The 15632-nt window shown below is 38.9% G+C and overlaps 1 protein-coding gene across 6 annotated transcripts in view; it reads left to right on the top strand.

Annotated features, from left to right (window-relative positions):
• Positions 1-15632, top strand: part of pard3bb (par-3 family cell polarity regulator beta b) — a 273499-nt gene that overhangs the window by 17561 nt on the left and 240306 nt on the right. For 5 of the 6 annotated variants that reach the window (XM_034304641.2, XM_026912654.3, XM_026912653.3 and 2 more), the window contains exon 3: positions 2027-2128. The exons of the other annotated variant lie outside the window; for it this stretch is intronic. In XM_034304641.2, the coding sequence (XP_034160532.2) occupies positions 2027-2128 (102 nt within the window). The remainder of the gene's footprint in view (positions 1-2026; positions 2129-15632) is intronic. 6 annotated transcript variants of the gene reach the window in all.

Raw genomic sequence — 15632 nt, 5'->3', positions numbered from 1 at the left:
CTCATCTGTTAGGATCTACAGTAATGTTTTACAGCAAACACCTACATAGTTCCCAAAAAGTATTCCTTGCAAATTTCAAAATATCGTTTATTTGTTTTTTTTTCCTGAAATTCACAGACCTACATAAATGCCTCCTCATATCGTGCTTGGGAACTTGGGACAGTCTCCTCAACTCAGAGTTCAGCGGTAAACAAGTAGCACTTCTTACCTTTAAATGAGTTATACTGTATCAACAAATATTTGCTTTAGATCACCATACAGACATATTGGATTGTTAAATCTAACATTATCTGTACAGTTCACTGTTTTGAGGTAGAAAATATACATCACTCAGTTAGCTAACTAGCTTTCTGGAGGCATTCGTGCTTTTTTCCCCACTTTGTAGCTCAGATGCGTGGAGGTCGAAAATAACATACTGTATATACACATACACTCACCATCCACTTGGATAATAAAGTAAAATAATTATGAAGGTGTTTTTTTTTCATATTTCTTTCCATACTGCTCAGATTTAGTGCAGCAGTTGGACAGATCAGATTCAAAGGACTATCATGTTTTCTCCCATCTGGTCTTGTTATAAGACATATTGGGTTCTGTAATAAGGTCTGCCTATTGGAAAAATTCCACCTAAGCCTTCAAGGTGTTATGTGTTTGGCTGCGATGGCTCTCGGCTGGTCTGTCAGCGGAAAGTCATGACTAACCACCAAATGTTCAGCCTCTCTAGCAAGCAAGTAGTTAACTCATTGTTTAGCTGAAAATATCTATGCTTTGCAGGGTATCTCAGATTAATTTCACTATTTAATTAGAGAGTGATTCAGACCTTTTAATGTTGTTGAATTTTGAATTAGATGTGGTTAAAACCAACATCATTTTTCCAGTCCTGCTCTGTGTGTCAGTGATTTGCTAGTAAATAAGATCGCTCAGTAATATGGAATGATGCACAGCACTGATTGCACATATTCAGATGGTACTGTCACAGCTAATGGCTCCCTCCGCTGAGCCTTTCAGTAGGGGCATGTCAGCACACGAGCTCTGGAGAGACTATTTATCTATGTATTTTGCCATAAAGGCAAAGCTGAATCTATAGTTTCATATTTTTTGGATTCCAACTTTTTTGCCTTTTTCCACTATAATCTAATTGGTGGAAAGTTAACAGCCTCTCACTGACATGAACTGACAAGAGCAATGTCTGTGCTCCTTAATAAGAATATGTGGTGAATATGAGCTGTCATGTAGCTTTATAATAAGCCATACTTTTACTTTTATTATTATTGGTGGACTTCCAGCATGAGATAGGTCAAGTGGAGCTCATGGTTTTGTACATGTGGTTAATGCTATTTTAACTATTTAATGTAAATCCAGGTGACCTCATTTCCAATCTGATAAAAAGATCAGAATACACTTTCCTGGTTTCCTAAGGTGATAAAAACACAGCAACGTTATTATAATATACATCAGCTGAGTTATAACCAGTGCAAATGATGTACACAATTAAGACTATAGAAAAATATGAGAAGCTATAGTTTAACTAAACTGTGTAACTAAACTAGCTATACATTGAAGGTGTAATGCAGTGGCACTATCTGTATCTGTATTCAGATTTAAACCCAAAGTAAATGTGGCCTGAACCGAAAGTTTTAATTTATTAATTAATTAATTTATTTAAAAGCGTAGAGCAGCACTGCTAGCATAGCCCTGCTAGGCCCACTCTTGGAATGTACCACTTCCTATTTCTCATGTCTCCAAAACTATGTTAATAGACCACGTGAAACTCCTTTCCAGTTACTTTTGACATCAGTGTTCTGGCAATGTATTTGTCCTCACACAAAGCTCGCTTACATTCTTTTAGGTTTTTATAGCACTCATAAACAAGGCCTGTTTTAAAGAGAGCTTTGATTTTTGGTATCAGTTAGCACCATGGGAACAGCCTTGCAGAAATGTTTGTAGAGACCTGATAAGGCTGGGGTCATGGCTGGTGTGTTGTGTGCTTTGTGTGATGGGATATGTCAATCTGCGTGTTCTGCAGGAGGGAGACTTCCTGGTGCGGACCCACCACGTCGAGTACTGTGATGGGGGAATTCTGGATCCTGATGATGTGCTTTCGGATCTGGTGGAAGATAAGGACAAGGTAAGGCTGATGAGCTCTGAGTGAAATTATTCAGGCTTGTGGCATGGCCCTCTAAACATGGCCTGTGATGCTAAAAAAAAAAAAACTTTCAGTAGACTACTGAAACAGGATACGTGTTTGACTGTGGCTCCTTCCAGCATCTTCAAAAAGCATATGAAATATCCTGGAGACAATTTAGCATCTGTGTGGTTGTATGTCTCACCCAAGTGGTTAGCATTTTCCTGAAAACACACTGGGCTGCACAGCAATAATGTAATGCTAGGGCCTCTGAAAGTATGACTTCAGAGTATTGGCGGGAGACGTACCAGGGTGTGATGGTGGAGAAATGCACCATGTTGGGTATTGGATATGACTACAGTAGGAGAAAAATGCGAGAGGAAAATTGCCCTGCGACATTTAAAGCAGGCCACTGTATAGTAATTTATGGAAATATAGCATACCTTTTGCTAGCGAATTTAGTTTCATATGGAAATTTGAACCTTTCCAAATGCTGATGTAGACCTCAGTCATATTTCTAACCAAAGTGCAGTGGCCACATGAGCCATCTTCCCTCAAGTGTTCTCTGCAACAATCCTCCTGAGTGTTAGGTTTGTCCTCTCTCTCTGTATTTGCTCTTATCATACTCCTAACTCAGCCACTCCTAACTCGATATCTCAGAGGGCATTTTCCTCCTAATTGAATTCATACATATTTCAGATGGCCTATCGCATACAAAGCTTTTGATTTCCCTATGCTAATTAATAGAAGTGATGGAAGCAGGATGTGCTGTTCTGCTTGTGTCCATTGCTAGGACACTGCCTTATAAGCACAACATAAGTGTGTGTGTCTGTGTGTGTATGTGTGCGTGTGTGCGCACCTCTCTGCATATGAAAGGAGAGAACAATTGGGGTTTAAATATTCTCACAGCTATTAGCATTGAACTACAAATCAAAACTGTATACAGTTACTGTATTTCAGACTTCAAAATCATCTCATCTCGATTTTGATTTCTATAGCTTACATTAAATGTTTTTCTTTCATTACATTAAAAAATATGTTTCATTTCATATCATAATATTCATCCATCAGAAAACATGATGTATTTCCTTTAGGCCTTCAGAACAAATGTTATTTGAATTTTCATATGTTTAATATTTGATAGCCAAAAAAAAAAATCCATAGTTTTCCATAGTGGGGTCCAAAAGTCTGATACAAAGTTTTAGGAATTTGAAATTTCTAAAACAAACAAAAAAAGGGAATGTGCAACATCTTGACTATTATGACTATTTTTAAATTTAAGCACATTTCTGGCATTGACCATGAGTCTTATCCCTTCCATTGAAGCACATGTTCAGAAGACACTTTGATGGATTTGAACATGGATTGTAAGATTTTGCACTTGTGGAGTCTGTGTCAGCTCTAGTGCACTCTGTCATTAAAGCAAAAAGTAGACATTCTGAAATTCATGTAAATATTTTTTAAAGATCCTACTTTTCCTTCAAGTTATTGCTGATAATAGCATTTGTAATGAAAACCTTTGTGTTAAATTGAAAATGAATGGCAAACAGAAGCATTGTCTCTAGTGGCCCACTGTATACATTAGGATGTCTATTAGGATAAAGGTTATTGTAATTAATTTCAGAAAGGCACCATGTAATGAGCATTCGTATTGTTTCATACATATATAAAAATGAAAAAAAAAAAAGCATATATTAAAAAAAACATATTTATTATAATTGTATATTCTCAGTGGAAGCAGGAGATTAGGTGATGTTATTTATTTATAAATTATTTTGTTTGGATTTTTCTCAATCCCCCCCCCCCCAAATTTGGTCACCTGCCAATTCCCGCCCACCAGCCAGCTCTCTCCTATCATGCGACAGCTGCCAACTGGTGAGGGTGAAGGCTAACACATGATTCCTTTGAGACGTATAAAGCAGGCCAATCGCTTCATTTCGTCACAGGGTCATGTAACATGCTCAGAGGAAAGCGCTATACTTCCATATATCGCTCTTCAATATGCATGACCACACATTCGTGTGCGATTGGCTAATGTTGCTGTGATTGACAGGGGAGAGGGAGTATGACATCCCTCCCACCTAGAGAGCACAGCTGGGTTTGCTTCCAGGCCAAGGATGGCTGTGGCATCGTCGGGATTTTAACTTGCGATCTCCTGACAATAAGGTCAATACCTAGGGTGCAGATTTTGTTGCACCACTCAGGAGTCAGAGTATAAAATATTGTACAGATTTTTTTTTCTTTTCAGTGTTAAATAATTTATTTTGTAGACAATAAATAAAAGCCATTGAACTTGAAGTTTTTTTATATATGATATGATATATTTGTGTCATATTGCCCACCCCTATTGAGCATGTATAGTGAATAGAGATGCATTTGAGATTCATACTACCTGTGAATTATTCCTGTATGATGACAAGTTGAAGATGGCCAATGTTTACAGAAATCAGTTCACCTAAGAAAAGTAACATCTAACACGATATCAGGAATCGGAGGATAAAAAATATCAAGACAGATCTAAAACAATGTATATGCTACGAGTATGATATTGCCCCATGATTTTCTTTAATATGTTTCTGTGACATTGTAAATTGAAAGGTTCATTAATTTTTCAAAGCATTCACATACATTTAAATAAATACAATTCAAATGCAGTTTTATAGGAACTTGACAGCCCTAGTCTTTAGTGATTTATTTTTAATCAGAGGTTTCAGTTAAAAAACCATTTACGCATAAGTCAGTTTATAAAATAAACTATAAAACATCTTTGCACTTTATAGACTATTTATTTATATGAGTTTATTTCCATTAATTGGTTTATTATTCATAGAGACACATATGCACACAAACTGCACTCAGGCGCAGTCATGAGCTATTGTGCTTGGATTCTGTGTAAGCAGGAATTAGCTCATAAATCCATGATGGGATGTGGAATGTGCTTTCTCTGCGGCGACGTTGCCATGGCGACAACTTTCCCAAATGTCACAGCCAACATTAGCATTTCCTGTTGATCCAGGAACTCATCACCCCCCATTCTTTGTGTAAATGTGTTTTTTATGGTCTCTTCAGGATAATTGCTTTATTGTTTTGCCGCATTTTGAAACACACAGACGTTTCCTCACACGCTATCTATAAAGATTATAGAGATTGCACGTCTTTTACACAGCCAAATGATGCTCGGATATGAAAGCCACGCTCGGATTTCAACTCTGATTTCTGGGGAGCCATTACTACAGAAACAAGCCATGCTGAGGCCAGATTAAGCTTCTGGTACACGCTTAGGTTTTTGTTCTCTTGTTCGCTAAATGCTTCGAGCATATAAAAGAGCACAGATAGTTCCAGGCTTACTTGTTTTCTCCGTGTTGTTATGATGCCAGAAGCCTCCAGTTGTTTCTTTATAACCTGTTACTTACAGGGCTTTGTAGTAAGGAAGTCTGTGGAATGTGTTGGCTATCTAATCGATGTGTGTATTCACTGTTTGTCATCTCTCACACAAGCCAACCTCTCTTTCACAGAGAAAAAGCCTGTGGGCTGAGAGAACACTGCTGTCACATACACACAGCATGCTTTCTACTGAGTGGCCATGTCCTTTATACACACAAGCACACGTTTCCTTAAGTTCAATACACTTACCCATATATGTATGGGTGGCAAAGGAAAAACGAACGTCTAGAAATGTACTGAAGAGATTTTCCGAAACAGAGTCCCTCAACTAGTGTTTTGATGATGGAGAGCGACTCCAAAATCTCCCACAGGTGTTCACTTGGGTTCAGATCTGGTTACTGTGAAAGCCGTAGCCTAAAATTTACATCATTTTCATCCTTATCAAACCATTCAGTGAGCCGTTGTGCCCTGTGGATGGGGGTGGAGTCATCCTGCAAGGGACAACTCCCACCAGGATAGAAATGTTTCATCTTAGGATAAATCAGATCAGTCAGAAGAACTCTGTATTGTTTTGCACTGACCCTTCTCTCCTTTGTCGCCCCCCTGCATATAGATTTGCTGTTCAATTGTAAGATATCATGATAAAACAGATGAAAGTTGTTCAAAGTTAGAGCAGTAGTTAGAGATAAGCCTGATTGCTGTTTATCTGTGTGATCAATCAGGGCATCATAATTGAACCAGGTGAAGGTGCAGTTATTTAAAAGCAATTTAATTTGAACACAATAGGTCATGTTAAATTTTATTGTTATCCCATACATATAGACATATACAGCTCTCTGTGTGCAAGACCGCTGTACCATTTCCATTTGATAAAATACTGATTCAGTCGATACAGTACCGATTATTAACTGATGTGATATCGACATCCTCTTAGAAACAAAACAGTTTTCTGCAAACTTTACTTGCTAAGTTATGCAAAATTTGACAGGATAATTTCTTTGTGGTGTGTCCGATGTTTATGTGCATGATCAGTCAAGTATGTTGTGTCAGTCAACATCACACAACTTCACCTCTTGAAAAATCTCATACATACAGAAAATTTTAGGTCCTGATATTAATGCTCAGTATCAGAACATTACATTCCTAATTTGTATTTTCATTTATTAATTGAATTTTTGGTACTTAAAATAAGTGAGCTAGACTGTGAAAGATTATGTATTTAGCTCTCTGAACAATTAGGATTATGTGGATCCCAGGATTCAGAATGTGATCACTAATTTAATACATTAGAACCCAATTAATGAAGGTGATGTGCATGTTTTTGCAACTGGTCTCCATTATTATGCTTTTTTTTTTTTTTTTTTGTTCCAGAGAACATCACCACACACACTGAATGTGCTAAGTGGCCACAGCTCTTAACTATATTCAGCTGAAAAAGTGGCCGTAAAGTGGTACATAGGAAAACACTTTCTCAGCAGTAGTTGAGCTGAAAATGAAATTTGAATATTCATCCGAGTCTGTGCTGCAAAGCTGATTACGAGGCTGCGGTGCTGTTCTGCTGGTGCTCAGCCAAGTCTCACATCTAATCACAGCTCAAATACGTGAGCCTTTGCTCTCTACTGCCCTCTAGAGCAAAGATTCAGCTCTCATCTTCATCATGCTTTTCTGATAACTTCACTGAAAAGGAAAAAAGCACTGTATAGAACTTGTTTTCCACGTTTTTTTTTGTATGAGGTATTTACAATTTCTCACAGCCCCAAAGCTGTGTTTTAAAGGTTACCGTGTAATGGAGGCGAAAGGAAAAAGGAGTAACATGTTTGAATAATATTGATGTGTGTGCAGGAGGTTAATTAAAACCCTGAGTCATTCATCATGGGCCGAGGGCAGGCGGGCGGACTGGCCAGGGCTCGAATCAATCACCCAGTCTCGGCTCACTGTACTGCTAATACACAGCCTCTGCCCTCTCACGCATTTGTTCACTCACTCACTCTCTCTCTTACTCTTTCTCTCTCTCTCTCTCTCTCTCTGTCTCTGTGTGTTTCTCGGCCACACAGCAAAATAGCAGAGCTCTCTAGCACTCAATTTCTCATGACATCTTTATGGCAATATGTTGCCCAGTCTTAGACGTTTAGTCTGTCTTCTTCCTGCCAAGTAGATTTAACTTGCATAACGTAGGACCATGTTTTGTAATAGTCTTGAGTTCTTAATGTAGTTCTTATCTCTACAGTGTTTTTTTTTTCACTTTTCTGTGAAATTTAGTTAGATTTTTTGGAATTTTTTAAAATCTTTTTATCTTTAACTTGATGTGTGATACATCTTTCAGTGTTTTAATGGGTCTGAAAATTCTTTTCTGATTGCATCTGGAAAACACTTACTGTGTATTAATAGTGAACCGTAGCAGTATTCCTGAGCTTCATTCAATATACAAATGATCAAAGAAAATATATATTTAGCAAAGTATAACTATTTTATCTGGCAGTTTTGTTTGTCATTTTAATATATTTTCTGTATTTTTGTTCATCATTAATAATCCTGCTTAGATCTAAGGCATTGTATGAGTTTATTACTTTGTACCCTTGTAGCCTGAACCGCCTTCGCTGTGTAGTGACTTGATGTGTTGCCCAGTGTAAGAGATGTATTGTGTTTTCCTCTTCCTTGACAGTCTATGTCTCACTTTGTCTTGATGTGTTGTAGTGTCCCTGCCTCTGGCCTTGACTGTCTGTGACTGGCTTTAAACTGGGTTTCTTCACACCAGCAGAGAAAGAGGGTTTCTCTATGCTACTGCGACTCACGGTCTCTGTAATGTGTTTATACTGACTTTCTTATCTTCTCACCTTTGTTGTATGCTGAGTGTTTTGAGGCAACACCAGTGATTCCTCTAGATGTCTGGATTTTGCTGGTGTGTAGAGGCATTCTGGTTTGTCTTGAGATCTCATACAGTAAATATAACTGCATTACTTAATGTGCAGCGAGTGGTTTAGAAGAAGACAGAACAGTCCATTGCTTTGAGACAGTAACATAAGAAATGATAAATGACAGGCTCCACTATTCATTTGGTGCATAAGTATAAGAAGAAAGAGTATCTCAATTTGATGCTGCAGACTGTACACAGGAAATGGAGAGATCTCAGCATGTATTAACACAACACATAACAACACTGGTATTACACAGGTATTTCTTTCTCAACTTTTAAAAACTTAACCTGTAAGGATTTTGTACAGATTCCTGAAGGTCATAAATATACGTGCTTATATATATATACATTCTTAACAGTGTATATTTCAACTATGCATATTCTGGGATGAAACCCTGGAAAAAATGCTTCATGTCTAATTTGTCTAATAACATTAGTTAGGAAAAAAAAACATCTAAAAAAATTCTCCCAATTTATTTAATAATTTCTTATTCCCAATTACTAGCTAGTTCTCTCCAGTCGCATGGCAGCCACGAGGCAGGGGGGGCGAAGGCTAAAATCTGCCTCCTCCATGTTTTAAAAAATTTTTTTTTAGCTGCTTTCCATGGTATTGTATGTCACAGGGCAGCTGAACACCCTTGAAAGCAATAACTGAGCTCTTCCACATGCATGAGCTCACAGAGCCCATGATGATGAGCCCTCGTGTCGCTTTGATTGACAGGGGAGAGAATTTTGCTCTCTTGGACTCCAGGCCATAGATGTCTGAGGATGGAATTATCATATTCAAACTTGAGATTTCCTGAGGATAGAGCAGGAGCTTTTCTGTTGTGTCGCTTGGGAGCCCAAAACCTCTATAGTTAGATCATTTTTTTCAGCCATTTAAAAAAAATATTAAAACTGCAAACTAATAATTATGATAAAGTAGCTAGTAATGTTTAAAGTGATGTTAAAGTGGTCAAAATCAGAAACAAACATCATTTTTTCAATTTAGAAATTAGATCTGTGTACAGCAAAATGTTATTATGTGTATTGAGTTTAAATGTTTGTGTAATACAGAAAAAAATAAAAATGAATTTTTGACTTTGAAAGTGCTACAACAATCCTTCAGTTTCACTGTATGAACCCATTTGAATGAACATTTTATTACTGATATTCCTGTTGTTGAATTTGTGTGAAGATTTTATTATTGATATTCTCACCTTCCTTGCACACAGCATCTTGAGCTCCAACTGAAGAAGCACATTACAGTATATCAAATTATATAGATGTATCTTTTTTTTATAAATGCTGAAGACATTTGTCTTGTACACAGTACTTGGAGTTTCCCAGTTCCGGTCTTGGGGCGGCACTGTGAGCACAGCTTCCAGTTTTCCTTGCTGTAACACACCTGATGGTTGCTAATTAGCAAGTGAACTGAACGTGTGAGTTAGGGCAGAGAGGACACTAACCTGTGGAGGGCAGTCTGGGAGCGGGACCCACACACATTTGTTCTCAGTGCATTCATTATTGTTCTTGGCTTTACTGCTAGCCTGTGACTCTGGGTTTTGGCTTGTATGAATGTGTGAAAGATTTGCAATCTGTCACAGTTTGACTCCTACATAGGCTTGTGTGTTACACGGGTTCAGGAGGCTTTTGCACGTCGGAAAGAGAATATTGTATTTTCTTAATGTCCCGAGTGGGAATGGAGTTTGAAGTGGCGCCTTTAACAATTTCGTCCCTCTGTTCCAAACCCCAACATAACTTTCGAAACTGATAAGATCAAAATGAAAATATGGTTAATGATGTTCTTTTTACATGTGCTAAAATACTATGCTTGGAAAGCTATTAGACCTTGTGTGTTTGTATTGATAAGGGCATTAATATGATGTTAATAAGGAATTTTAATTATGGAATACTACTGTTTTGAGTTCCAACAACTAGATATGAAATAGTTAATAATTCACTGCACATTAAAATAAGTATAAGTGTAAGGTTACATGTTGTCAGTAGAGTTTCCTGTTTGAAAATGCACAAACATGCTAGCTGATTAAACGCCCTCCTCTGATCTAGGTTAGCTAGCTAGGCTTTTTTTATTAGATTTTCACAGGCTTGGTTATCTCCATAATCCATACTATAACATAATGTTGTGAAAATGTTTATAGAAAGTTTAATTTACAGTGTTACCTTGCTTCCTCCATGAACTGAAGCCACACTATATGGCCAAAAGTTTGTGGACACCTGCCCATTACACCAAAACAGCAAAAGAGCAAGTTGTGTTAAGTATAATGTGCAAAGTGGCAATGAGGAAGGGTGGCAGTAAAGTGCGAGTGACGTGCAAATTGCACATATAGTGTATAGTGTATATAATGTTACAGGCCATGTTGCACAGTGTTCGTAAATCTTACGAGATGTGATGCTGATCCGAAAACAGTTGAGGGTTTGAATATATAAATAATGAGCTAATTGACTATGTGGAATGCAAAAATAACTGCTAACAGATATTTCAAATTAATGTTTCTGTTTCAGAGCAGTTTACAGGATAATTAGCTTATGTTTTCAGTTGCACTTTTTTGCAGTAAAATACCGTTTGTTTCTTGTTTTTGTTTCTTGAATCGGTATTTATTTATTTATCGGTAAGTATCTTTGGGCTTTGGAAAGACCCAATCAAAATAAACTTTAAATTTTTTACCTACAGGCCAGTTTTCAGAATCGTATTAGTTATGTTCACATGCACCTCATAACTGCAAAACATTTTTTGTAGTTAGCTTTGTGTTGAGTAGTATCTGTACTCGTCTGTTTCGTGTGCCAGCAAGTGTCTTAGCTTCATACTTTACCTCTGTCACAGCGGATTTCACCGATTTCTGTAAACACACTGTTCTGGTACAGTGTGTTTACAGAAGGAGCATTAGTTAGTGCAGCTTCGTTTGCATAAATTTGGCAAAGCCATTGAGGGAGTGTGTGTGAATGTGTGTGCGGTTTCGGTGATAGAATAGTCAAGAAAAAGTTCTGACATTTGGTGAGATTAGAATGCCTACTGATCTCATCTGGAGAGCTCGCTAGAAATTAAACACTCAAAACTACCACAAATCAGTTCTCTGTAGGGTTGCAGAGAATGTGTGTGTGTGTGTGTGAGAGAGTGAGAATCGTGACTATTTAGTCAGAGGATAACTATCCTACCCCACTGTTTTAGTGCTTGAAACAACAGCTTTGTATGGTGGATTTAGATGAGGCTTATTCTTTGAAACTGATTACAATGAGGCCTCTTTAAAATCTCACTTAATGCTTATTAAATAGGTTAATCAAGATTAATTAACTGTCATTCATGTCTCTCCATGGTGCTGCCGCTCTGCTCTCTCTGCAGCTCCAGGGTCGAGTAGTTTGTGCCCTGTGGATGCCACGATACTGAACGCAGTTTGATTTGATTAGAGAGCTTGCCCATCCAATCGCCATCAACCCCCAGCAGGTTCACTGGCCCATTGGCTGAGATGGCGCATGAGCTGATGAATATTCAGCAGGATCTGATGCATGAATATAGGCAGGATGGAGTGATGGCTTCTCAGGCCAGGCCAGGCCAGGCCCAGCAGGAGCCCACAGCACACGGCTCAATGAGAGGGCCCATCAAGTCTAGTCAATTAAGCCCTGGTCTCCCTCCCGGGGAGTCTCCAGCGAGGGGTTCACTCTGACCATAAATCGAAAGATTCCTAAAAAGCAATCAGCTGTGACGGTCCTTAACTATCTCGGGAGGGGCGGGAACGAAATTGCCGTTAAAGGAATCATGACCCAAGCACTAGTGTGTGGTCTCTCAGCTTTAATTTATGGCCTCTTGGAGATGTTCCGGATGGATATTGACTGCCCCCCTCGTGCTCTGCGTTGTTGTTATTGTTCTGTGGCTTTAATTTATCATCAGCTCTTGCGAAACTGACGCGAGCAGTTCGGAACTGGGAGGCGACAGCGAATGAGAGTTTAGCCTGGGTGTGAACTCTGATAATGGAGCTGGTATGGAGTAGTCACGGTCCAGCAGCCAGGCGAATGAGCTTCAGAGACTCTGTCTCTTTCCTCCCCTCTCTCTCTTTCGTTTTCATGGGTGGTTTTGAGTAGCAGTGAATGTGGGTTTAGGATAGCAGGATGGGTATGATATGCTTAGATGAGCAGGACCTTATTTTAGTGGTCACCTTGCTGAATTGATGCACAGATCATTCCTTTCCTGGACTGTCATACTTGATTACAGGCTTGGGTTGTATTTTTCCTCAAAACAGGGTTTAAACTGTCATCCCAGTGGTGCTTGATTGCAACATCTCACTCCTTCCTGTCTGTTTTAACAACTATTTTTCTGACTCTGGCTTGTCTGATTTAGGGATTGAAGCCCAACTTTTTTGTGGTGGGCCGTGTAATTCACAGATAATACCCTCCACACAACAGGAACAAGCTAAAAGGTACACAGGCTACCTATGTTATGTGATGTTAACATATCTGACTTGCTGTAAAGTCAGAATGGTTGAGAGGGTTTGTGAGTACGGACAGCTGGCGTGTCGGTGCTGCACAGGATTCAACACTCCAGGGGTTCTGTGTAAGCACAAGCTTGAGCTGGCATCAGTTTGGAGTGTGCATGTGTGCGAGTGTGTGTGTTGTGTGCCAAGTGTCCAGACAGAGGATGGCTTTAGTGCCTTAGGATTTATCCCAGCACTGATGCTCAGTCCAAATCCTCTCTCCTTGCCAAACTTCTCCTTTCTCTCCGTTCTCTCTCTCTTTATGTCCTCTTGTGAAGATGAGTGAAGTTTTGCAGCATTCTCAGAAACACTGCAGAGTAAGTGTATAAGATTTCTGATTGGTTGGATTGTTAAAAAAAAAAAAAAAACACTTCAGTATTAGCTTTGTTCATTGATTTTTAGGAAGGAATTGACTTGACCACACAAAACCATGGCTGCGATTTCAAGGACTGGCAGTGATCACTGACTTTCCCTCCTGTTATTTCATTTGCCCTCGTCATTACGAGCCTGGTCAAATAATTTTTGGAAGGGCAAGCTTAAAAAATAACCCCTCAACATTTAATGAACTCTGGGCTTGAGCTGGATCTCCCCTAATGTGTTGGACTGAAAATTACAGTAATTAAGAAATTAGAAATGCAATTTCACAGAAATGCTTTAGGAACTCTGGCCCCATCCGAGGTCTCCACCTCCCCGTGTGTGAGCTAATTAGCAACTAGCACATGGCAGCCATCACGGCAAAATGATGCAGATAATTTGTAAATAATAGTTCAGCTTTTTTTATGCTTCATACAGCTGTACATCAGAAGTGTGCTTTCCCCCCCCCCACATTGCAGAGGCTTTTATCTTTGTCCTGCTTATAAAATATAGGCTTTAAATAAAGCTTTTCTTGGGTTAATTGGGGGGTAATATAAATTAGCCTATTAAGCTTTAGAAAAGTGTTCACTGTGTAAATGTGGCAAAGAAGGACTGTAATGGCTTCAGGGTGACGTGCTTATTTAAAAGTACAGCCAAAGTTCTGTTTTGGCGCCGTGGCTTGTTAGCCTGACTTCTGTTCTTCCTTTGCTGAAATAATAATATATATTTTTCTTTTTTTCCCCCAAAATGGAAATCGTTCCTCCTCCTTCCCCGTTTTTTTTTCTCTTTTGTTAATATTACACATCAGAGATGGAATATATTCAGCCTCAGAATTACTTGTAAGCCACAAGTATTCTTTCCTTGTAGCACGGACAATTATATAAATGAGAACCAGAGCATGGAAATTAGCCTTTACTAGGCTAATCCTTTTTTTTTTTTTTTTTTTTTAAAAATCCCTCATTCTGTGCTTTGAAACCACAGAAACTCCTGCCAAAATGCTGCCACTCTGTCCTGGTAGGTACAAAAGCTCCATTTTAAAACGAAGCTCCGAGTTTCATTTGCGGTTATTAAGATAATTATCGTAATTGGTGCTCATTTGGGAAATAAAGGCTCTGACTAACACGCTCTGTCCTTCCTTCTAGCCATTGGAGGTGATCACGCAGTACGCCATTTTGTACCCCTTTTCCTCCTGGTTTCACAGCGGTGGTCCTGGAAGGACCAGGCGGTTTTTGGGATGTATCATGGGCTCAGAGAGGCTGTTCCATCATGCTGTTCCATCAGCCGGCCATCATGGCCCACCCGCTGAGAACCATGATGGGGGAGGCAGAGAGAAGGGATGGCCGAGTAATTGGTCCTTTTCATGAGCCTCCCCTGAAAATTGACATAATATAGAAGTGTGTGTGTGTGGGTTGGTGTGTGTGGGATGGTGTGGCGCTGGGTTCATTTGTGTTCGTTTAGGTTTCTTTCATTCATTTTTCCGGAACAAAAAAGCAGCATGAGTAAGGCTGAGAGCCATAATGAAAAGTATTATGGCAGTTACAGAGACCGCTGCATGATTCCTCTTATTTCATTGGGCTTCATGCTGCAAATTGAAATATGAAGTGGCTTCATGGTTACATGCAATATAGACTGTTTTCTTCTACTTCCTGTGCAGTGTGGCTAACAGTTCAAACAGATGTGCTGTCATGCATTAATCAGCATGTTCATCCTCTATCCTAATGTGAAATAAAGAGACCTTGTATATTTTATAGAGGTGTATAACTATAATATATAACGAGTTATACAACAGCATGGTTGAATGCTCGAATCTGATTGGTCAGAAGGTGTGCATTATTTTCGTATAACAGCACAGGTAGTTCTGGCTGTAACATGAACGTTGATATTAATATGCTCGTTCTAATATGTTATTGTTTCTATAGTAACAGCGCACAGGGCATTAATATAATCTAAAAATAATAATAAACGGATTTAAAAATGGGCTGTTGTGTAACAAAGTAATTCTTATAATCGGTGATGGGGTGCTTTTTTTTTGGGTTCAGGGATGTTTATTTAACATTTGTGGAAGAAGTCTTTGTTGCAAGAGCTCACAGTCTCGGTCTTTGTCCGATGTGTACAATAAAAATGAATGTTTTCGTTTCCGAAACCTTTCCCGTTTCCCACTTTGACTGCACATTTATAGGCATGCAGGTATTAGTTTTGGAGAATTACTCACACAACAGCAAATTTGGAGGTACGCTCAAACAAACAGCAATTTTATCACTACAAGTCGCTGGTCACCGTGCTATGAAGTTGCCATTAGGCGTTCCTACTTCTGGTTGCAGTAGTAACATCTATCCGTGGGTTTTGCAGCTAGCATCCCACTTTTGACAACAAACCAGTTTTCTTACCG

The sequence above is a fragment of the Pangasianodon hypophthalmus genome, chromosome 5 (genome assembly GCF_027358585.1).
Source record: "Pangasianodon hypophthalmus isolate fPanHyp1 chromosome 5, fPanHyp1.pri, whole genome shotgun sequence".
Classification (NCBI taxonomy): domain Eukaryota; kingdom Metazoa; phylum Chordata; class Actinopteri; order Siluriformes; family Pangasiidae; genus Pangasianodon; species Pangasianodon hypophthalmus.
This window is presented reverse-complemented; position numbering and strand designations above follow the sequence as displayed.